We start from the raw sequence: 25,404 nt of genomic DNA, 5'->3' as shown, positions 1-25,404 counted from the left end.
CTATTTACGGTACTGGTTGAGCCAGCCAGTGCCAGGCTGGATCAGGTTGCTCATAGTAACAGAACAATGCTTTGAAAGAGACTGCATTTTAAGCTGCAATAAGAGTATTGTAACAAACACAACCCACATTTAAGCAATTCAAGGTACAATAAGTTGTGCTATATAGAACAATGTGCAAAAACAGCACAATAAAAATGTTACAACACTAGTAAGGGCACAAAATGTAACTAAACATCTAAGTAAAGACATAGTTCACCCAAAAATGAAAATTCTGTCATCATTTACTCACCTTCATGTTGTTTCAAACCTGCATGACTTTGTTTCTTCTGTGGAATATAAAAGGAAGATATTTTGAAGAATGTCTTAGTGTTTTTGTCCGTACAATGGAAGTCAATGGTCACCAAAACAGTTTTCTCAACAACATTCTTCAAAATATCTTCTTTTGTGTTCTGCAGAAGGCATGAATGGATTCAAGTTTGGAATGACATGAGATTGAGTAAATGATGACAGAATATTCATTTTGGGGTGAACTATGACTTTTGTGTCATAGCTACAATGGCAAATCAAAAACCATGACCAGAACTATCTTACTAGGGTCCAAAATTAACACTTGCGAGCACCAAACGAGTAAAATTTGGCAAGTAAATAAAATGTTAGCCTACCGGTCATTTGGCTGGTGACTTTATTAAGAATGGCAACATAATGCATGGAAAGATAATCTGAACCTCACTGGTATTTTATCTGTCTAATAATGATGAAAGTGTTTGTGTTAATAAACACAGAATCTTTCCAAATGTGGAGCTGCTGTCTGCTAATAATTAGGTAAGGCTGTTAAGTGACATCCCAAAAAAAAAAAAACCCTTATATGGATGAAAAATTGCAGTAGTATTTTATCTAGGATGCCTATCTAGGATGATCCATTTGGCAACACATTTAAGGAATACTCCTTATATTAAGCCACCAAAACATGTCTGAATGTTTTTATGAGAAGTAGCATTTCATATACAGTATATGGGGAATACATGATGCTTCTAGTATCAAAATAACTTTGTTATTTGCTGCAAATATGTAAGGAAACAAAAACCTATATATTTTCATGGTAACAAAAATATATTTTTTTTTAATGAAAAATGATGCAAAGTACAGTTGTATAGTCGGTAAGAAACATTTCAGGCTGATAAATTCACTCAATTCGCCCGTTATTGGCAAGTGTGACAAGGTTATTTTGAATCTAACGTATAGACTATACATTATATATCAACACATCTCTTCTTGCTCTGCCATATTCACACCCCATGCATCACTTCATTTATGACACCCTCATTTATTTTACTGTTGATTTCACTCACCTGTGCTACGAAATTCCTGGAATGCTCGGGCAGTATTGTAATCCATTCTACACATATGCAAATAAAGCTTTGTTGACTCTCAGACATAAAGAGAAAAGTGAGAGAGAAATGTGCAACATACTACACAATTATTTCTGAGATATGACATCGATCAGTAGATCTACGTTAAAGCACCTCAGAGGTGAAAACAAAAGCACACATTCTTTACACAGCCGCCAGGTTGAAGAGCATCACGTTAATGATCAGCACAAATAAAATAACTAGTCTACACTACAAAAGAACAGACATAATGCAGGCCAAAGAAAGTAAGACGAGAAGAAGAAAAAAAACACCCACAAAACTCAAGTCAAAGTGTGTTAATTAACAGTGAAGCCTGAAAACTTTTCTCGCACACTGGGTTTGGAATGTAGCTGGAGAAGTGACCGTCTCTGCAGGCCTGCTGTCGTCTGGAGTGTGAAGGCGCTCCGCCTGCGAGAGCTGTGTGAGAGAGAGCGAGCAGGGGGAGAGCGCTCGGCCCCCGCTGTGCTTGAACAGCGGCCTAAAACACCATCCACACCAGCGCTCAGCAGGGGCTCACAAAGGCCTCACAGCCAGCCATTTGTTACTGTGGCTTTCCAGGGGGCCCAGCCACTCACTGGGGTGCGGGGGGGTGGATGGAGTGGGGTGGGGGGTGGGGATGGGTCGGGTGTTTGTCGACCAATTAGCATGAGAGAGACCGCCAGAAAGTTACCAAGAGCACTTTAGGGAAAAAGTTGGATGAGCGAGAGGCCTTCGAGCGAGATACTGTGGACACCGACAAGACAAAGTTTGTGTATCTAAAGGAAAAGAATGGAAAAAAATATTTAAAGTAGTGTGTGGCTAGCAGAAGAACAGAGGTGTTATCATGCATTGATTGCTAAGTATACAAATCAAAAAATTTGACATTTTTATAGAATGATTCTTATATACTCAAGTTTTATCAATTAATGCCTAATATTGAATATCAATAACATGTCATATGTACTGTACTGTAGATTTACTAGAAATAATGTGTATCTATCAAAGTATCAAACAGTGCTATTGCTAAATGTATTCATTTAGGATCCAAGGGCAGTGAATAAATTATAATTTACCAAAAGTTTGCTGACTGAATTTAATGTGATGAGATAAATATACTGTGTACCACACATAGACTGTAAAAAAACTTGGACGTAGTGTCCGTGACGTCACCCGTAGGTTTCTGATGAGTGTTTTTGAAGCTCAAAGTGGGTGGAGCCAGCCGTCGCCATCTTGGCAGCGTCATCGCGCGTCACTCCCGGATAATCGAAAATGGGCAAAGAGGCGGGGGCTGGTTGTTGAAACCACGCCCACCTCGCTTGACGGGGGTGACAGCAGCAATAGCAATCTTTCCTTTGAAAACCATGTTTCTAGCATTTGTAAAACCACATTTTTCCATCTTAAAAATATATTTAATTTACGACCTATGCTCTTAATGTCAAATGCAGAAACATTAATTAATGCGTTCATGACCTCAAGGATAGATTATTGTAAAGCTTTATTGGGTGGTTGTTCTGCACGCTTAATAAACAAACTCCAGCTGGTCCAAAATGCAGCAGCTAGGTAGGTTTATTTAACCTACATTAAATAATGCATTTGTTGCATGCATTTTAACCATAGACTGTATAAAAACATGGACGTAGTGTCCGTGACGTAACCCGTAGACTTCCGACGAGCGTTTTGAAGCCTAAAGTAGGCGGAGCCGGCCGTCGCCATCTTGGCAGCGCGTCACCTCGCGTCCCTCCCGGATAATCGAAAATGGGCAAAGAGGCGGGAGCTGGTTGCTGAAACCACGCCCACCTAGCGCGACGGTGGTGACAGCAGCGGCAATCGACCTGCCACTCAAGTGGCCACGCCCTTAATTATGCAGAACTTTAAGGCTTAATATAATTTAAATGGATGAGTTATAAAAAAAATGCACCCCACTCACAGTTTTCATGAAGGGCAAAATTAGCTATATAGACAAAATAATTTTTTGAACTAGGCTGTAAACATGTTTTTTTCTGCTGTAAAGTTGGGCATTTTAACATGGGGAGTCTATGGGATTGACTCCCTTTTGCAGCCAGCCTCTAGCGGACAGTTGACGAATTACAGTTTAAGTCACTTCCGTGTTGGTTTCACGAGAGAGTGGAAGGTTGCCGCTTGGTACCACAAAATAACAAACACTGCGAAGAGTGCAGTAAAATTCATGAACCAATGACTCTTGTGAGCTGGTTTCTTCAATGAATCAGACTCATGAATCATGAATTAGTTATCATTTTGAATCAGTTCGTTGAAACATTCACTGAATGAACTACCTGAATCAGTCAAGCCTGGATCGCTTAGTGAACCACAAGTCATTCCTGTCAATCATGTACGACTCAAAATGAAGCAAGAACAGTTTTGCGTACTTGAAGGTATATTTCATAACCCTCATTCGCTCTAAATATGTATTACTTTTTTACCTCTTAAGATATTTGGGAGAATATTGGTTACCACTGACTTCCACTGGTTTAAAAAAACAAACAAAAAAAAACCAGACATTTTTCAAAATATCTTCTTCTGTGTTCTACTGAAGAAAGAAAATCATGCAGGCTTGGAACGACATAGTAAACTATGACAGAATTTGATCACAGAATTTTCATTTTTGGATGAACGATCTCTTTAAGGTTTGTGAAAATTATGAAACTTAAAAGGAAAAAAAAATAGCGATGGCAAGATTTTTAATGCTTTTGTAAGAGGTCTCTTGTGCTCACCAAGGCATTGCATTTATTTGATTAATATATAATATACTCTCGATATATTTAAAAATGTTATTTCTGTGATGGAAAAGCTGAATCTTCAGCAGCCATTACCTCAGTCTTCAGTGTCACACGATCCTTAAGAAATAATTTTACACTGATTTGGTGCTCAAGAAACATTTCTTATTCACAATTTATTATTTTTATATATTTTAGTTATTAAAAAAGATCAACTTGCAAAATATGCATCTTTGTAAAATAAATTTAAATATGTACTGATATCTAAAAATATCTCACTGACCCCAACCTTTTGAACCGTAGATATACATATATATGACATATTTTATGTTTATGTGTAAATATATGGGTAGGAAACACTTCCTAATGTATTTTGAAGTCATTTAGTTTGTGTTAATTAAAATCTGAAATGTCATCTGTTTCGAGTGTTTGCACTGGCATGAACGGTTGTGAAGCCAGGTCAGACAGCTCTGACTCACCTCGCACCCTCTCCAGCCACTCCACAATGGCAGGTCAGTGTGTGTTTGCTCACTGCTGGTAATGATGTGAGCGAGGCCTAATGTCCTCCGATCAAGAGCCATAGCCGGGTTGGTCGGTCTGCCTGGTAGGGAGCAGCGTCGAGCAGTTTCCGTAGCTGGGTGATGGTGAAACGCGAGGGCCGAGGGCTACCTAAGTTGGTACTATTCAAGCTGTTGCCCATTTGATTTGGACTACCACAGACCGCTCGAGTGCAGAGTTTGCAGCACCCTGTGGTGCTCCGTGATCCCACGCCAAAAATGACCAAATGCTACCCTTCCTAAAATGTGCGCAAATTGGAGTCAGCCGTTTGGCTTCATGATACACACATGAGTACACAAGGACACTTGCCATCATTTGTATGGTAATATATGTGCGAGAGAAACTTTCAAAACTTAAAAAAAGTACAGGTTGCACTGCGGGGTAAGAAGGGAAATGGACAGAAGTTGCTAATCTGGCGTTCTAACATTCATCCCGGTTTTGTGATACAGTTAGATGAATTTCAGGATGACATCCTCATCTTATAAGCAGTAGAAAGAGTGCAATTCCATTTACAAGCACGTGAAGTTATGCACAAACTTTTTATGTAAAAAAAAAAATCACTGAAACCTAGAATATTTTGCTATCAAGATATCGAAGAAAACTTGGCTGGAATGCTAAGACAGGAAGTACAGCAAAGTGTTCACACTCTCAAACTTCAGATGTTTTATAGCATTTATTCAGCTGCACTTGGTCAGTGTCAATCGCATTGCTATTTCCTGTCTCCCACTGACACGCTCACCCCCATCCCTTCAGGAGCGAATTAAATGGCCCAACCTGAGCCACCCGAGTCTCGTCTGCGAAACTTACACACCCTATATTTACTCGACATCCAAACCACATCTATTAGCGTGCACGTCAGCCTCTCCATGCATCGCTCGTCCCGTATCCCCACCCCCGCCCGCTGCTCCCTCCCACCCTTTTTCCTTTAACTAAACTGGCTCTGGCTCCCTCCATCTGGTCCCCTTTCCTTCAGCAGCCCCGCACCTGTTCACACCTCCTCTCCTGTTGGACCGCATTGAACATTTCCTCGGATGCCAGGGCTATTCTGGCACTCGCAACCTCTCTGTCATTCAATCCATCTGTCAGAAGTGAACTTTGTTTACCGCCAGCTTCTGCTTTCTTCTTCAAGAAGTGCAAAACCACCTCAAGGTCAGAGGCAAAACGAATTGCAGACACCACCAATTTACAAACAACCCCCTCCCTTTCTATAAGACACCCCTATCAACAAACCAACTAATCACGATAATCATTTTTTTCTTACGTATCCATCGAAAATCTGTTGTGATTTGAAAACGAACAGAGGAAGCCGAGATGTGTTCACATATGCTGAATAAATATCCACATTTTCAGATTTGGTCAAGAAATTGCAGGTTTTTGATTTATGTTTATGATAAAGACCAGGATTTCCGTTTCGACAGAAATACAGATATAGAATTTTTGAATAGCTTTTGTAAAAAACAAACAAGCAAACAAACAAAAAAAAGTCCAGCTCTGATCAAAAGGATAGTTGATTCAAATATAGTCATATAATATAATATAAATTCACAATCACGTCATTCCTAACCTGTTTGACTTACCTAATTATTTTTCACATGGAACTCAAAAAGAGATGTTTAGCAGAACGTCCAAGCTCCTCTTTTTCATACAATGAAAGTGAATGGTGACCAAAGCTGTCAATAAAGATTTTTAGTGAATAACAATAATAACTGATGACATTGATGAGTAAATGATGACAGTTTCATTTTTGAGGGAACTGTCCCTTTAAACCATCCTAGTATGAACTAAATCTCAGTTTAAAAATATTTAAGAGGGTTCTGTGATGTACATTCTGGGACAAAATGCACAAACTGGACAGAAATGAAAGCGCAAAGATGAGAAGGAGGAAAAGAGGAAGAGAACAAGACAGAGGGCTATCCCTAGGTGAAACAGCCTGTGACAGCGCTGTCGAGGTTCGCGCTCTGAGCGCGTGACGCATTTCCACAGCCCGGGGTGACCTGGAGGGGCTTGTGCCAGACTCCCCACTCGTGTCACCTCACACAGGAGGCCCAACTAAACTGTGCTGCCTTCATCATCCTTCCATCACACACCAAACGTGCTATCCAAAAGCATGCTTAGAAATCAAACCTGCCACAAAAAGCGCATGGCCGGCACAGAGCATAACAAATAGTGCTTTTAACCCACAGGGTCTCGGGCTGCCGGGTCTTAGGGTTGTGCCCATCTCTTCCGCTCCTGTTTCATGGTAGGTTTCTGTGGGAGGATGCCCACTTTGTGATGGACTCTTTATGTCATCTGGAGAGTGGAGTAGATAGGGAGAGAGAAAAGAAGGGAGAAGTATAGAGAAAGCCATGAAGATATGGGCCTTTAAACATAACAAATGGACTACTCAAAAAAAAAAAAAAAAAAGATACATTCTGGCGAAACAGAGCAAAGTTGCTTGATTAAACCTACTCCAAAACAGAGAAAAAAAATCAGATACAGCTGAGCAAATGAGCCAAGCACACTAAAATACACCTTCAGACATGTGGGCACCATTAATCAGAAATCAGCACTTTGGCCCCAGCTACTGCTAATACGGAACCTATTGGAATAATAATAGATGGAAGTCTATTATTGAAATTGCACTTATGGTGACCAAGAAAAAAGTGTCATAGAGACTTCGAAAGAGGAGGAGGAGGAAGAGAAGGAGAACAACCCAGCTTCCAGAAACCGTAAGTAGGGCACTTTCTCTGGGCAGAGTTGGCCCAAGTGAGAACAGTTGCACCCGACAGATTTGCTCCCACTTTGCCTGGGGACTGGCAACATTCTGTCCTATACCATCATGACACAGAGCTGGGCCACGGCACTGGAGCAGTTCTCAAGACACACGGACATATAGTTTTAGTAGGACTGGGAGTTTAAAGTTAAACAACGAAATCTTGTCTTGAGACCTTGAACATGATGAAGGATTGAAACTGAAACTTATATTTATATTTATATAAATATTTATATAATATTTGCTTTGACAAGAGTTTGATTTGCAAATTATGATTCTTCACTGAAAGATAAGATGAAGAATGCATCATATACACTAAAAGTCTGTGGTCTGTAAGATTTTTTTATGTTCTTAAAATAAGTCTCTTATGCTCACCACCAACTATTTGATAAAAAATATAATAAAAAATAGCAATATTGTGAAATATTACTACAATTTAATATAACTGATTTTAATATATTTTAAAATGTAATTTATTCCTGTGATGGCAAAGCTGAATTTTCAGCAGTCATTGCTGCAGTCTTCAGTGTCACATGATCCTTCAGAAATCATTGTAATATGTTGATTTAGTGGTCAAGAGACATTTCTTCTTATTATTAATGGTAAAAATAGTTGTTTTGCTTAATATTTTTATGGGAATGGTGAATTTTTTTTTCAGGATTCTTGGAATAGAAAGTAAAAAAATAACATTTGTTTGAAATAGTAACAATCTTTTGTAACATTATAAATGTCTTTATTGTCACTTTTGAGCAATCAGCAAAGATCTGCTGAATAAAAGGGTTACTTAAAAATATATATAAATTGAATAATTTTAAATTGAAAAAATGTATGGTACACAATTAATATGAATTAATATGAATATGAAATGAAAAGACATGAAATCTTACTGGAGGGACAAATTACGCAAATTGTTATGACAATATATATATGTATATATATATATATATATATATATATATATTTATTTATTTATTTTTTTAATACATTTTTAAACAGTTGCACAATGTGTCATTTTACACCCTGAACTAAACGCGCCCTAAAAAGGTCTAATTATCTGATATTTTAAGACACTTTTTTTTGTCAGGAATTTCAATCTCTTAATGAGGCTTTTTTTTCTTCATTATGATATCATGACAGTTGTATCACCTTCACATTTTTAGCTTTTCTAAATTAATTTTAATTACGCTGAAACATACTTATGATAGAATAGATATATTCATTTTTATGAATTGCATTTTAAAGTTTTTGAATGAATTAATAGAAAGAAAAAATAAGCATCACCCACTTATTGACCCACTTACAAAATTCTATAACATCGAACTATAGAAAGATATTTGGGCATAAAATCAGATTTTTAAAAAAATTATGTCCAGCCTTCAGTTGCGCTAACATGTTCAGCAACAGCACAGATGTCAAAATAAGCCAGATTCTCTCACAGCTCACAATGAAGCCTTACTTATGTGGACAATCGAGCACCATCAAGCCTCTCATAAATGAGAGACTTTTTCTCCAATAATTCTACTTCACATACAAAAATAAGCCAAAGAGAGATGAGGCTGATCATATCATATCCCCAAAAACTTCTAGCAGGCTTTTTTCTTGTAATTCTCCATCCCCCACATCAGCACGATTAACCAATCGGTAGCCAATATGGTGGATGAAGCACAGAGTATGAGGGTTCACTGCGCTCAGAGGGCCAGGTTCTCTGCTAAGCTCTCGGAGAAGTTGTGAATATTTCCTACTTTCAGATCCATACTTATGCCTGAAGGTTCTCCTTTACAAACCGCAACATGGTTCTTGTTGGATCAAAACTTCAAGCCCCGCTGCCAGCGTCACTGCTTGTTTGCAAAATGTTGTGTTGCTGTAGAAGAGAGGGAATTTGGAACAAAGCGAGCCTCTGTGTCCCGTTCCAAATCACAGTGAACTCCAGCAAACACCAGCAAACACAGAAAGGCAAAGGGGAAAATCTGCTGTGGCTGGTAAAGCGGCACGGCAAAACAACGCAACTTGTTTTGTTTTTTTTATATCGTCGCACATTCTTCTCTCTTTATTTTCACACCCTATGGGGTCTGCCGAATGTTGGGAGAGGTGGGAGTGTGGGTGCAAGAGAAGGAAGGAGTGGGGGAGGGATGACAAAAAGGCACGAGCGCACAAAAGCAAACAAACAAACCGAATAAAGCCTGGGCTCAAAGCCGTCAGAAGGCAGAGAACAGAGCGGCAGGATTATGATAGATCCTCTGCTGCCCAGCGCACAGCTGGCTGATGATCCAATACTGGAGCCGCCGGCACTCCCCAGCATGTGCACAGGGGGCCTGGGGGCCAGAGCGAGAGAAAAAAACAGAAAAAAGCAAAAGACAACTGCTTTGCCGATCCGTTTGGTGGGAGCTGTGATCATCCAAGATGTGAGACAAGAACGGAAAGAGTCAAAGTCTGGCTTCAGAGGGTCTGATTGAATGAGCACCCAGCAAAGGGGACGTGACACAGAGAGGGTCCCCACATGACCATCCCCTGGGCTGCTCAGTCACAGGGTCCCCCTCAGGTCGGTATGCATGCGTTTATGAACATGTAAAGGTGGTGTAAGAGAGAAAAGACAACAGAGAGATGGGAAAGAGAAGGATTAGTCTCAAGGAAGAGAGAAAGAATGCACAGATGTCTGCTGCATCTGTGCACTACGGCTGGCCCAAAGAACCTGCCCTGGCAGCCCAAGTCCACACCATGCATACAGTGGCTAAAAGACTCTCAGCTGCCAAAAGCAGGGCCTGTGAGCGGCTTAACCACTCTGATCTTCAGCAGGCCATTTTGTTGACTCATCTAGAAGAAGCAGAGAGCATTTAAAGGCCAGCATCTTTTTAATGCTAATTCAACCTCAATTAATCACCTCAAAATCTCTTACGTTTAAATAATGCCATGATCAAAAAATTGAATTACAGACTGGTTGAACGTGAACTGCTGTAATATACTTACACAAAATTTTCTTCAATAATTTAACAGCAAAAAGTTGTCAAAAGACAATTAAACCTCTGATCACACCAGAAATAAAATCTATAAATAGATAAGCATCACATGGCCATTACAAGAAAATGGAAACTCATCTGCTCATCTCTGACAGCCTCCAGGATATAGTTAATAACAAGTACAAAATGATTAAATGATAAAAAAAAAATAATAATAATTATATATATATATATATATATATATATATATAAAATTCACAATACATGTGCTAAGCACTTAGAAATGTGTTTCATGTTATTATTTTCAAACGTTGTAGTTGTATAAAAGTTGTACACATGTATTTAAGTTACCATATAAGTTAAATAAGTTCAAATGTATTTATACACATTGATTACATCATGCTTTCTTGAAATATATTCAAGTTTTCTTGAAGCCATGTCATAAAAAGGTTATATGTGATATTTTGCAAGGCTTACTGACTTGTGAATTTCTTATCAGATGACAGAAAAATAATTTTCTGTTTGGTGGTTACACACAAAGGGATCTATTTAAGGTTACACCACACTGACTGATTTAGTGAACAAAATTTAGTAAAAGTTTTTCCAAATACTGCATTTATATGTCAAAATAATGCAATTAATTTAATAGTTATATTAAATATAAATTAACATGCTATTAATTTAATAATTATAATTGAATACTAACTGCAACTAATTATTATTTTATGGAAACAACAATAATACAATATTATGCCAATCTACTTTGTCAGTATTTCAGTCTACTGTCATCATTATGATCACAGGACTGCTTCACCTTGACTTTTCTGATGCTATGTCCCACATATAAAAAATAAATTTCATTCAGAATCTGAAAACTTTAGTGGTAGCAGAGGTATATTTAGGTTTTAATCTGGATGAACTGCATATTTTTGGTTCTGTTTTTCTGAATTAATTAATAGATCCAGACTTTGGAATCACGTCAAAATTTGCATCACGTCACTAACTTAAATAGAGGTGTAGACCATACTAATGCAATGTATACAGGATAGTAAATGTACATTTAAAAAAGCAGGTGTACTGATCTAACAATGCAGGACTACATTCTTATGCTGCGTAATAACGTCAAATACAAGAGTTTGTCTAGACTTGCTGTTGCAAATAATTTATACTCCACAAAAACCATCTGGACCGTTTTCATGCACAGTGGTACTTTTCCAAATGTAAACAAATGACTCAAATTATTCACTAATATTTCTGCAACAGCATGCATCTTTATGGTAATTTATAAACAATACATGACCAAGTCTTAATACTTAAGTACTGAATTCCCTTGCGAACAGATGCTGTCCCTCCTCTGCAGCTGTGCAGCTCTGTGGCAGATGCTGTAAAATCTCCACTTCCTCCAGAGGAATGGAGACCCCAGTGCCATTCAAACCCCCTGAGGCTTCAGCACTACCTACACTAACACTGGGGTAGAACACATCCACGGAGACATGGAAATGGATGGCTTCATTGTGGGCAATCATTCAGTGGGCATAGAAATGCCATAAAGCCCAAACAGGAAATCTAGAGGAGTGATTCCTAACTAGGGGCACATATACTCCACGTTCCAGGGGTTATATAGCAAGAATTCGATTAAAACTTCTTTTTACTTTATTTGTGTCTATAAACCCATAAATAAAACTATTGTGCATGTGTCAGCATTGTCAATTTAAGTGGATGAAAATATACACTACAGCACAAATGTTGGGGGTCGGCAAGATTGAAAGAAGTTTCACATTCATTTGATCATAAATACAGTAAAACTGTTTTATTTGTAGTATAGTAATATTTTGAAATATTATTACATTACTAAAATGTTATTTATTCCTGTGATGGTAAAGCTGGATTTTCAGCAGCCATTACTCCAGTCTTCAATATCACATGATCCTTCAGAAATCCTTCTAACATGCGGATTTGGTGCTCAAGTAACATTTCATATTACCATCAATGTTGAAAACAGTTTGTTGCTTAATATTTTTGTGGAAAGTGAGATACATTTTTTCAGGATTTTTTGATGAACAGAAAGTTCAAAAGAATAGCATTTATTTGAAATAGAAATCAATTGTAACATAAATGTCTTTAGTTTCACTTTTGATTAATTTAATGCATCCTTGCTGAATAAAAGTTTCAATTAAAAAAAAAATACTGACATCAAATTTTGAATTGTAGTGTATATATCAGTATTACGATTATTTGTAATACTAGACTTGCTGTTGCAAATAATTTATGCTCCACAAAAACCATCTGTGGGCGCCGCAGCATAAATGGCTGCCCACTGCTCCGGGTGTGTGTTCACAGTGTGTGTGTGTTCACTGCTGTGTGTGTGTGCACTTTGGATGGGTTAAATGCAGAGCACTAATTCCTAGTATGGGTCACCATATTTGGCCACACGTCGCTTCACTTTTCACTTTTTCACTTCACTTTATTTGGTTAGAGTGCTATCCAATCTCTTGATGAAATGCATGGTTATATGAACAGTTATATTCAGCATAGTTTTACTTAAAATAGGTGACAACTAAAGTAATATGATCTGGTTACTTCAGACCCTTCCTCAGGTCAGCGGAAGTTACAGCACAGTTACTCCAATTCCTCTTATGGTTTAACTTAATTCAAATACTACAAACAAGTAAATGATAGCATAAAATTACTGAATGCAGTGGCCCCATAAAGTATTTGGACACTTAAGTGACAATTTTAAATTCCTGTAAATTATATTTCAAACTTTATGGCATTTAGAGAGCACAAACACACTTTTTATGCTAAACACTTCACAATAAGAAGGCTTTAGATATACTGATCAGAAAAAAAGTATTTGCATCCTTTGAAGCTTTAAAACTGTCACTATTCATAGTTAATGTGATGAACTAGGGGAGCGCGGGGCACAAAGTAACGGGGGGTTAGTTGTAACACACGTGGTTTGAATATTTCCACACATGCTAGCATAACAAAATTTACAGTACTTATTAGTTACCATTTCAACATTATATAGAAAAAAATGTGCGCCAAAATTCAAAAATCTTTTGAAGATATCGCTGAACATTTACTTTACCATAGTACAATTTAAATTCTGGCTTAAGTAAATTTTTCATCTCAGTTTTTATTATTCATTTAAAATTAGACAAATCTGCTATTATTTTAATCTCCAATCTGTTATTTATCAGTTCAGATAGTTTTTTAATGCTTTGATAACTAGCAGAAGACACTAACCAGTTTTACTCCAGTTGCGCAGATGGGGCACGTTGTAACACTGTGTTACAATGTGCTATTCTATGACATTAGCGATGTAATTTTCAATATTTACTTTAATGAATTTTATTATGCTCGTTTACGTGGGCCGTCCCAAGCATGGCTGCAATGTGTTCATTGTCAAACTCCAAAATCAGATGATTTTTAATTCTTAAAAAACACCATTATTTTATTTGGAAAAAAAAAATAAAAAATTATTTTAACAACAAAATATTTTAGTTTGTCTTGTATATTTTTTTTCATTCGATCAGATAACATTTTAAGCTGTCATATGGTCATGTTACAACGTGCCCCTCAGATGTTACAATGTACCCCCCACCTACGGGGCATGTTGTCACATTTCACTTCAATTTTTTGAGGCTAAATAAAGAAAAACGTATACACTGTAATTATGAAACAAAGTGACATATTTGTACTAGACAAGTGTAAAATTACTGTGGATAAAAAAAATTATATTCTGAACCCCATGTGGATTTACACAAATTGAAAAAGTGTTACTTTGTGCCCCGCTCTCCCCTACAACTGTGATTACGCTGATTAGACACCTGTGTGAACTTGAGGGGAACAGATTTTATAAATCCACCAAAAATCATCTTATCAACACCAGTTGATTAAAAGTAGCTGCAAAAAATGTAGTTCTGACAAAAGCATCCAGCGTCATTTGCAGACTACACCTGGTTTGATATTTTAGATCTAATGCAATCACATTCACAAATGTTTAAGCGACTTAAGTGTCCAAATACTATTTGGGGCCACTATATATTTAGTAGCACTAAAAAAAATAACAGAATGTTCCCTTTGTGTTTTGCTGGCAGTAACTCTAATTTATAGTAATGAACTGTAAACTGTTAAATTGCACTTAACGGCCATGTAAGTGTCTTACTGTGTCAAAAACATTCTCTCTCATAAATGATAATAAGGGTGGGAATTGTTCAATCTGATATATTCTTCCTAATCTGGAGCTATAATCTATTTGCTTTCTAATAAAATGGGATTGGTTGAACAAATGTTACTGAAAAACACTGTTTATTCTCTTATCACCTATTCTGGTTCGATTTTCATCAGAGTTTGAGGAGATTTTTGCAAGACGCATATAAAATTCAAAATCAGAAGTCCAAAGCTTGATCACATAAAGGCAAGCATTCAACACAAAAGGTGCCACTGATTCATAAGACAACATCTTTGCTGTAATATCTTCAGATAAAATAAAATAAAAACAGTGATAGCTCAATGTAGAGGGTCTGCTTTTGATTTAATTAAATGGTGTGAATTTAATTTAATAACCAAAATATATTTATATTTATGTTTAACGCCAGCTCATTATCATGGCTACGAATACGAGTGAAATGTGCACATATGTGGAAAATGTATAAATGTATGAGAAGCCACATATGCACTACTCACTCCATACTGATTTACACAACATGAATCAGATTAATAATAAAGTTCTTAGTCGAAAACCTGCCAGAAGTATTAACTCATTTCAACTTTACTCCTGCTAAACTGAGTGATGTTATTGAGAGAGACAGTATGTGCCCCTCTCTCCGGCCCTGTTCTCCTGGTGCGTGGTGGACTGTGGCGGTGGCAGCCGGTGGCTTGAGGCGATTTAATAAAGTGCGGGTGCCCTCCTGCCGGTGTGCTGGCACTGCACTGGGGCCAGTGGACGGGCGCAGTGTTGTGGCATGTAATAGGATTAAGGGGGTTACCTGGTGAGGTGCAGTTGGCGCTGGGTGCGGCTTAGCCCCTCAGCCAGGCCGGCTGCCTCTGCCCAGGCTCGGCCCTCTGCCCTCTGGGCCTCCTCCAAACGCTGCCGGCAACCATTCAGCTCCACACCCAACTTCTGTACTTCCTGAACCCCATGAGAGGAGAGAGAGAGAGACTAAGCAATTATTCGTTTTTGTATTAAAACATGTCCTTTTTGTTTGCTGAAACTTTAAAAAAATTGCCTTTTTATTTATTTTTTATTTATATTTTTTTTAAATACCAATTTGTACCAGTAACATTGTAAATTACAAAACTGGTTAATAAATGACTGTTGATTTAAAAAAAAAAACTGCAGATTCTTCTCTGTATGACCGATCAAGTTTCTCTTACCTGCTCAGCTAGTTCTAGCTGACGTCCCAGTTTGGAGCTGATGTCTCTCACCTCTCTCTCTGACTCCTCTTTCTTCAGCTGTGCCTGGCTCAACAGAAAGCGCAGCTCCGCATATACCTGACACAAGCATACATGCAGCTTAAAGCAAAGTCCAAGGTAGGTTTCAATACTTCTGTCTGCTGTTCAGGAGAACACTGATAATTCACATACTCTAAACTGATTCATTGAGGTGATGTTTGCAGCGCCTTTCCATCGGCTCCATAAACTTCTACTAGAGCTGTTGATGCATCAACTCTATCAGCTTTGCTAATAATATAGTTCTACTGCCATCTAGTGCTTAAACATTCTCCATACAAAGATAACTGAACCAATTAACTTATATATAAAGATAGATCAAATTTGGCATCTAAATAATGTTGAACCTGAAAGTAAAATTGCCCCATTTGGTTTCTTAATGCATATTGTGAATGATATTATGAAAGATTTATCAGTGCATGTTATTCCAAAGAAAAAAAGGCCTGTTTTTTCCCCCTTGCTGAATATCTTGTTTGATTAAAAAACACATTAAGTGAAATTGCAAACGCTAATTCACTTTGTATGGTGAATTACTCACTTACCATTCAGCAGTCATTTTTAACTAAAGTGACTACCAGTACACTAGTTTGAGAGACAGCATCTTGATAACATTAAGAGAACAATGAGGTTTCTTTCATTGGCTCTATTGATTTCTGAAAACTTGGGGGATCAAATATGAGACTACCACAAAATCATTTGAAATTCATATAGATTAATATTGGGTTCATCATATACATTAGGAAAAGGACAGTCAAAATCAGCGATCTTTGACCATTGTGGGGAAGACTTTCAGTGGGCTGTACCTTGCTGCTGTCTGTTTCCTGTGCGGTGAGCTTCTTATAAGTTTCCTCCAGCTGGCCATTGAGAGAGTTCCGGTCTCTCTCTCCCCTCTCCAGCAGACCCTCTAATTCAGCCACTCTCTGAGACAGACTGGTCACCTTACAGTGGAGAATATTACAATTATATTATCTATAGTAAAGTGACATGTGGCCAAGTATGGTGACCCATACTCAGAATTAGTGCTCTGCATTTATCCCATCCAAAGTGCACACACAGCAGTGAACACACACACACCGTGAACACACACCCAGAGCAGTGGGCAGCCATTTTTTGCTGCGGCGCCCGGGGAGCAGTTGGGGGTTCGGTGCCTTGCTCAAGGGCACCTCAGTCATGGTATTGAAGGTGGGAGAGAGCGCTGTACATTCACTCCCCCCACCTACAATCCCTGCCGGTACGAGACTCGAACCCGCAACCTTTTGGGTTACGAGTCCAACTCTCTAACCATTAGGCCACGACTTCCCAAAAGGACTATATTAGTGATACTCATTAATATTACATAATTGTAATAACTTTTAAGTGTGGCTTGAGTGTCCAAATACTTTTTGGAACCACTGTATAGGACTATTTATACTCTTATAGTGAGGCCCAAGAAATAACCTGAATATACCTAGAAATAAACCAAAAGTGTTAAGAATGTGAAAATTGTTAAAGAAAAAATGTTGCGGATACTAACGTAACCTCGGTTCCCTGAGATAAGGGAACGAGTGTTGCATTTAACAAGATTATGGGGGAACTCCTGTTTACTCTGATACTGAAGCCTGATTTGTTCACGTTCGTGTAACTGCACAAACAAATGGCGCTTCAACCCTCCAAAAAGGGAGGAGTCGACTGCTATATAATTCGACTCAGAACGCCATTTGTCAGAATCTTTCGACTGTCAGGGCCTGAAAATGGGCCTGAGCCCTCCATCTTTTTTTAGAACAAGGATGTAGCAGCTGTAAAAGCCTGACTTGCTGTTCGCTAGAGGAACCGTTTTCACAGCTCCTTTTGCAAACAGAGTTTGTACTTCGGGCCGGAGAACATGAGCATCATTGTCCTGTCACCGAAGTTTGAATAATACCTCTGAAGTGAGGCAGCCTACGAGCAAAATAGAGCAAGAAACCTTGTTCTATGAAGCTGGAGCACTTAAGCAGTAAGTGGCACATGCCTGCGATGACTTCTGTGCTGCAGTGAAGAGCTTGCAAATCCGCCCGGCAGATGACGGCAGAGGTGTGCAGCGACCACCTCTTCCATTTGCCATTTGTGGTGGGAATCACATACCTCACAATACGATACGATACACGATACATGGCTCACGATACTGATAATATGATGATACAGCAATTCTATATCTATAATCAATATATTGCTAGACAATCCTATAATGATACATCATGATATCTGTCTAACTATGAAAACAAAATGCCTGTGAAAAGGTTAAGTACAGGTTCTCTCTCTTCTTTTAAGTACAAACTGCTGAAAATTCAGCAAAAATTGCCATATCAATATTTTATCCCACCCCTACTTGCTAAATCCTTTTCTTTTTTCAGCACCGTCAACAGAGGTGAGGGCAGCAGACTTAGAAGAGTGGATGCGTGCTGAGTAGGGACTTTAACATGTGCCATGCCTAGGTAATTTCGTCGTGAACTTCTTGGAAAAACGGCGCTGGTCTCAGGCGGGAGGTTTGATGATGACAGCCCAGCAGGCATCTTTCATCTAAACGGCTGCGGCCAGGCTCTTCCGGAGCCGACCATTCTAAGACGAGATTCTCCACAGCCTGGTGAGGATGCGAATCAGTACGCACCCGAATCTGAAGCTGTCAGCGATATGGAATCATCAGTGACAGCATTATCCTCTGATCCAGATCAAACCTCTCGTTGCAGACGAGGGGCGCTGATCCTTATGTGTAAAACACGGACCAAAGTGCTGCGGGGAGAGTGAAGCATGCAGGACCTGTACTCAAGCCCGGTTGCTCAGCCCCGTGACTCCACAGTTTCTTCCTCCGAGTCAGCTGGGAGGGGAGAAATGGGAGAGCGGGAGGGGTGGGGCGGGGCTGCCTTCATTGTAGAAGGCGACCCGTGAGTGAAGCAGGGTTAGACTCATGCTCTCGTAGTGAGAGCAGTTTGTCTCAGTGAGTGCAGCCTCACTGATCGGTGTGATCACAGAAGTGGTGCACTCACTGTGCCTGTGTGAAGCGTGCAGGGGTGCCCACATGAGCCACACTTGCAAATTTGCTCTTATAGTCACCGGATGGCTGCAAGAGAAGGCTTGCTAGGCGATCTTCCTCTGCTGGGGCACTTCTACGGCAAGCAGCAGGCTGAGCTTCTTGCTTCGGCTTCTTTCTTCAGAGTCCAGCGAGGAGATGATCTTCATCACTGAAGGAGAAAAATTCTGACGAATGGCGCTATGAGCCAACTTATACGGCAGTCGGCTCCTCCCCTTTTGGTGGGTTGAAGCGCCATTTGTTTGTGCAGTTACAGGAACATGAACAAATCAGGCTTCAGTATAAGAGTAAACAGGAGTTTCCCCATAAACGTGTTAAACGCAATGGGATAGACCATGCAATAGGCAACTATGTGTTGCATTGTAGCATGAATAAGTAATATTTCAGATTATATTTCAAAATATTTATATTATTTCTAGGTCACTAATCAAATTAGTAAATTAAATAATTAAAGCAAAAAGTGCACGGACCTTTTTACATTCGGAAATCTAATTTTCAATTAAACTTCAAATTTGTTATGCAGTTAATATAATTTGTAATATAATAATGTATTTATTTAGAAAAAAGAAACTAGGCTTATTGTAGTCATTATTTGTAAGTCACTTTGGATGAAAGCATCTTCCAAATTAACAAATAAAAGTTAAATGCGAAAACATAAGAATGTATAACAGGAACTCTAGTGGTCTCTGAATTTTAGACCCCACCAGACATGAAATAAACCATATTTTTTAACACTTCAGGTTTTCTTCTTTTTAGTTTGGTTTAAAATCGAATCTTTCATTCAATTTCTGATATTTAGTTAACAATAGTGCAGAATCTGATTGGGCAAATATTTTGTTGTTGTTTTTGCACTGAATCTGAAGTCATTTTCACACAAAACTGTGCCATAATTAAAATGACACTAGAGGGCAGCATACGCTAGCTTTGTCAAACCATCCAATCCTTTTGAACAAAGACAGTCATAATATTCAGTTCAATAAAATATACATTAATTTAAGAAAGCATTTCTATTATGATAAAGAACTAACAGTCTGGGCGAGCTCTTCTTTCTCTTTCTTGCTCTCTAAACGAGCTGCCTCTCTGGCCTGGGAGATCTTCTCCTGTTCAGATGCCAGCTCTCTCTCCAGCCTTTCCCTCTGTCTAGTCAGCTCACTGTGGAAGTGCTCACACTGCACCAATGCCTGCAGGTGCATAGGGACAGACCGGAGGTCAAGATCAATGAGTATACCTCTTGTCTACACAGTACACCATAAGCATTTAAGATCATGCAAAACAGTAAAAGTCATATTCAAATCAGTGGTGTTGTCACATACTCTTGTCTTCTCCAGGTTTGCCTCTTCTGCCATCTCCACCGCCTGTTTGACCTGCTGATAGGCGGCCCACTCTCTCTGCTGGGCCTCAGTCTGATTGGCCCTCAGAGAGCAGAGCACAGTCATCAGCTCATCCCGCTCTCTAACAAAGACACAAACACAAGCATCTCATCAGGTTACTGAAAGCAGGCATTGATCTGACACATAATCAGGACAGCAGCTGATTAGCTTCATGACCAGTCAAAACTCCTTTCAACCTTGCTGTGAGAAACAATAATTGACTGAATACACACAGAGATCAATTAAGGTGGTCAAAGGAGCCTATCAGTGTTAATTAACCCAGAGGTTTGGCTCCAAGGTAGTTACAACATCAATATCTCTCATGTGAAATTACTTAGTATAAATAAGTTTAAAAAGTAGAGTTAAGTTTAGTAGAGTTAAAAAAAAAATCAGTCTTATAAAAATATTGGATTGAAACTAACAAATATTTTGATAAATAATTGTTACAATTTTTTAGAAATAATTCTGTTCAAACTCTTTGGGGTCATTAATTTTCTTTCTTTTTTTTAATTAAAAATTGTATTTAGAAAGGATGCATCATATTGATACAAAAATGGCAGTGAAGACATTTATAATGTTACAAAAGATTTATATCTTTTGAACTTTCTATTTATAAAAGAATCCTGAAAAAAAAAACATATCACAGTTTCCACCAAAATATTAAGCAGCACAACAGTTTTCAAAATTAATAATACGAAATGTTTCTTGATCACCAATTTAGCATATTAGAATGATTTCTGAAGGATCATGTGACGCCGAAGACTGGAGTAATGATGCTGAAAATTCAGCTTTACCATCACAGGAATATTTTAACAGATATTTTACATTCTAATATTATTTTCAGTATATTACAGTTTTACTATATTTTTGTTCAAATAAATGCACTGAGAAGTCTTTCAAAAACATTAAGATCTTACCGACCCCAAACTTTTGAACTATAAAATTAAAAAAAAAGAAAAGAAAGAAAAACAAATGAAAGAAAAATGCCCAAGTATTCTATTTGAAATTAATGTAATTTATCTAACTGATTTATATCTAAATAACTGAATTACATTATTATTTTAGGTCTTGGACTCATACTTACAGTGAAAATTAAAACACTAAAAACACACACTTACTTAGTGAGTCTTTCAATGCTCTGTACATGGACATTGGAGTGTGTCTCTGCCAGGATCGCTTCATGCTGGGCACACTTCAGACACAGACCACCCACACGCTGACCACTGCTCGCCACCACAGCCATTGCTTCTTTGTGCCTCAGTCGTTCTTTCATTTCCTCATATTCCTTCTGAACGCTCACCAAGTCTTTCCTTCACACACATGTGCAGTAAGAGGGCATATTGTTACAGTATGCATATATGATGACCGACTGATTCTATTGGTGGACGGAATCACAGTGCAAATATTGTACACTGACAATTAGTACACTGACAGTTCTTAAAGAGCAAAAGAAGCACTATAAATCACAATCTGACCAACACTCTGGCAATCTACATTTTCAGCAGTAGGCATTTATAATCAGGGAGGTGCTCTAACACCATAAGCATGCAGAATGGATAATAAAATTATATTTCATGTGACAATTTGGTACCTTTCAGCAATGCAAATGAATAAAATTTGTAATTCAATCAGTGTACCCATTGTAAGATTGTATTTTAGTGTAGTCGGAGTCAGTGAGAGAAAATCGTTTTAGGCTTGGCCACTGATTGAAGTAGGGCTGCCGCGAATCGTCGATTCTATTCGATTTTTTTTTAAATCCTCGACTTCATTTTGTCTGCATCGACTAACCGGCAAAATACCGGAAGTGGCGCATTTCATGGACGAGAATCCATAAAACATATTATTAGACTGTTATCCAAGTCCTCATGATATATTAAACCCGCTTAAAAATTATAATTAAGCATAACTGTGAATTCACAAACGCTACGATTTAATTAACTAATTATATGTGATGCCGTTATAGGCGTGTAGGTTACGTACGTGTGTCTCACAGCGGTTCTGTTCACAGTAAATGCTGTTCCACATGAACTGTTATCATTTACATGTGTGTGGAGCGGCTCAAACTCCATCTGTGCATGTTGTTGTGAGTTTGGGTTTATTATAACGTTCATCTGGTTAGTAGACCAGAACACGTGGACATGTTGTCATTCTTACACTATAATACTGAACTTTGATTTCAGTGATTTGGACTATGAGATGGACACTTCTTGCACTCTGTTGCACTTTACTTTTGCTCTAAAAAAGGATTTCATAGAAATTTGGATTTCATTTGGAGTTTCACAACTGAAGTCCTCTGTTCATTTTTTTCATCATGCTGGAGATGTCTGTTTAAATCTGTTGTTTACACATTTCTAAGAGTACTTTTAATACTTTTTAATAATAATAACTTTTAATAATAAAATTGTAATACTTGATTCTAGTGGACTCTAAACATTGTATTTTTTTAATGTGAAAACCCAACTGTTGGGGTTAATTGAAACATATTTTTTTTCCATTTGTAGTTGCACTCACAGCTGTAATGAACAGAAGGCCAGAACATGTGGATATATTGACATTAAAAACATGCTGACTTTCTCAGACTTTTGTAATTATGTTTTTTTTATTTAATTTTTATTAGGTTTGTTTACATTTTTACTCTTTTAGTTTTACATTTCGTCAATGGCTTGTTTACATTTATACTTTTTTATGGTACACTACTGAATGGCAAAGTTGCAAGTTTAATAAAATGTTCTTTAAAATAGTCAACTTTTTTTGTGGGAAATTAATCGTTTAGATTAATCGATAAATTAGTCGATAGATTAATCGAAATAAAAATAGTCGTTAGTGGCAGCCCTAGATTGAAGCCCACTTACTTCAGGGAGACCACTTGAGCCTCCAGGGTCTCAGTTTGTGCTTGATAGAGACACTTCAGCTGCTCCTTAGACAAAGGGATGGAAATTACAATTTAAGTGCATATTGAGTCCATTTATTCATGTCACATTTACAGCTACATGAATGTTTAAACACAAATACCATTTCTTTCTTCCATTTGTGGTCCTCAGCTTGATTAATGGAGTCAAGTCTTTGCTTTGAAGTCTTTTCTGGTGTGCGCTCAATGTTTAACTGAAAATTATCAATAAAATGACTCATATCTTCATAAAATGTTTCATTATAGTCCCACATTTGCTATTTCTATCAGCATCATAACTAAAGGCCTCAGGGATACGTACCGTGCTGTCTACAAATGTGTATTCTTTAAGAGTTTCTTCAACTGCCTTTGCCTTCAGCTCCTCGTGCAGTTTCTCATTCTCCACAATCACCACTCTCACTCTCTGTTTCATTCCAAGGAGTTCATCCTTTAGAGAGGAAACAATTACAACTACAGTCGAATTGCAACAAAATTCCCAGTTGAATACTACTCGCTTTATCTGGGGAAACCCCCATTATCAAACTCATAGAATGCCTCAGAAAAATAAATTCACTGATAATATCTTTTGTTAATTAACAGGACTGACCTTGCAGAACTTGACCTCAGCCTCCAGGTGCTGAATGTACTCAGACTGATTGTGGATGATGGGAACCAAGTCGTGAACACCAGGCAAACTGCTATTGCCCTCGTCTGTGATTCTCTGCTAGACCACACAATTAATCTTCTTTCAATTGATATTGTGAAAACTTTAAATAAGACCAGTAAAACTAATGAGCACACATTATAATTAATATACATATGACCATAAATTAATATAATATAAAGTATAGTTAATTAACATGTTAACTACAAAATAAGAGTGTAATGACAACATGCACATAAGTGGTTAATTAAGCAAAGGATTTTTTTTTGCCAGTCAAATAATTTTGAAGTAAAATATTTTGTTTTTAAGTTAATATTTTATCTTAATTAGAATACAGAATATAAACTAAAATTACATATTCATATATAAAATAAATTAAGTTTATATAATTTAAACATATTCACGTTCACAGTTCTCTGATGTCAGTTAATGGTCACATGAAATAAAAGTAAACAAATACAATTTTGCATGAATTTATGTTTTTAAGTATTTTTTTGTTTTTGTTTATTTTATACCTATTCATTTTAAATTACAGTTTTATGATAAATAAAAAAATTAATCAAATAAAATGAGCTTTTCATCAAATTGCAACCCCCATTTTGAGAAGCCGTGAATTAATTGCTTAATTCAGAGCTTCCCAAAATGGGGGCTGCAAGTTAATGAAAAGCTAGTTAGTTTCATTTTGCTCATTAGTTTCAAGAATAACTAGAGTACCTTTCCCGTTAATTTCCTCTTGGAAGGAGAAGGTGATGGAACATTTGCATCTTTGCACTGCTTTTGAAGCAAGGAACGCAGCTGACTGACTAGAAAAAAAAAATGACTGCACAAACAAGGCTACTCATCCAGATCTCTGCATGCACTGAATTTTAATACACTACTACAATTATCAGGATGCAACTCAATCCTGCATTATGATCATTTGTCAGAATAACATGCTTCCTGCATGATCTGTACCTGCTTCACTCTGTTGAACTGGCATAGCAGGGTTTTGCAGCAGAGGACTGAGTTTCTCCTGCTGCTGCTTTGGGTCTGAACACTCAGAGTCAGAGCTGTGGCTGGCCAGCATGCTGGACAGGTGCTGGATACTGCGGTTGGCTCGCTCTGAAACATCGAAATTATACAAATACACTGAATTTAGTATGCAAAATAAGAATATCAAGATACCCTGACTTGAGTTTCTTATAGTGCATCACATATGTAGCAAGTAACACGTTTAAATATTTGCTAAATGTGTTGTTTTCTGTGGTTTAGTACAATATTTCACAAAAGAACAAATTATCTTATTGTAAGTGTTCACAATGAATGTCTGTCAGAGGCTCACTTTAACTGTTAAGTTTTGTGGAGTGAACACTGGGTTGAAACGCAGCATCTTCTTTTCTGTTTAAAAACAACATCACCTCTCAATGTCTTCTGCAATGCTCCTAATTCCTCCTCCTCGTCAGAGTCCAAGGACGGTTTCATTATTGCTTTAAGCACGAAATAAAACCAAAAAGGTTTGTAAATATACCGCACAATTTCTCAGGCTCAGTGTTACTGAGAGTGTTGTAGTATGTTCAATGAACGACGACCAAAGAGACGTCAACGGTTGCATGGTAG

At 37.8% G+C, this 25,404-nt stretch overlaps 1 protein-coding gene across 1 annotated transcript; it reads right to left on the bottom strand.

Annotated features, from left to right (window-relative positions):
- LOC107698724 (serologically defined colon cancer antigen 8 homolog) lies at positions 1–25,404 on the bottom strand. The gene is made up of 15 exons (XM_016499826.1): positions 25,206–25,404; positions 24,763–24,909; positions 24,523–24,611; positions 23,752–23,868; positions 23,467–23,592; positions 23,270–23,359; positions 23,110–23,174; positions 21,376–21,567; positions 20,201–20,339; positions 19,916–20,068; positions 16,648–16,782; positions 15,770–15,886; positions 15,382–15,524; positions 2,080–2,164; positions 1–93 (listed from the first exon to the last, which is right to left on the bottom strand). Exons 1-15 carry the CDS (start codon positions 25,267–25,269, stop codon positions 1–3), a joined length of 1,755 nt encoding a protein of 584 aa, XP_016355312.1. The 5' UTR covers positions 25,270–25,404.

This window comes from Sinocyclocheilus anshuiensis, unplaced genomic scaffold (genome assembly GCF_001515605.1).
Source record: "Sinocyclocheilus anshuiensis isolate Anshui unplaced genomic scaffold, SAMN03320099.WGS_v1.1 scaffold1015, whole genome shotgun sequence".
NCBI lineage: Eukaryota > Metazoa > Chordata > Actinopteri > Cypriniformes > Cyprinidae > Sinocyclocheilus > Sinocyclocheilus anshuiensis.
This window is presented reverse-complemented; position numbering and strand designations above follow the sequence as displayed.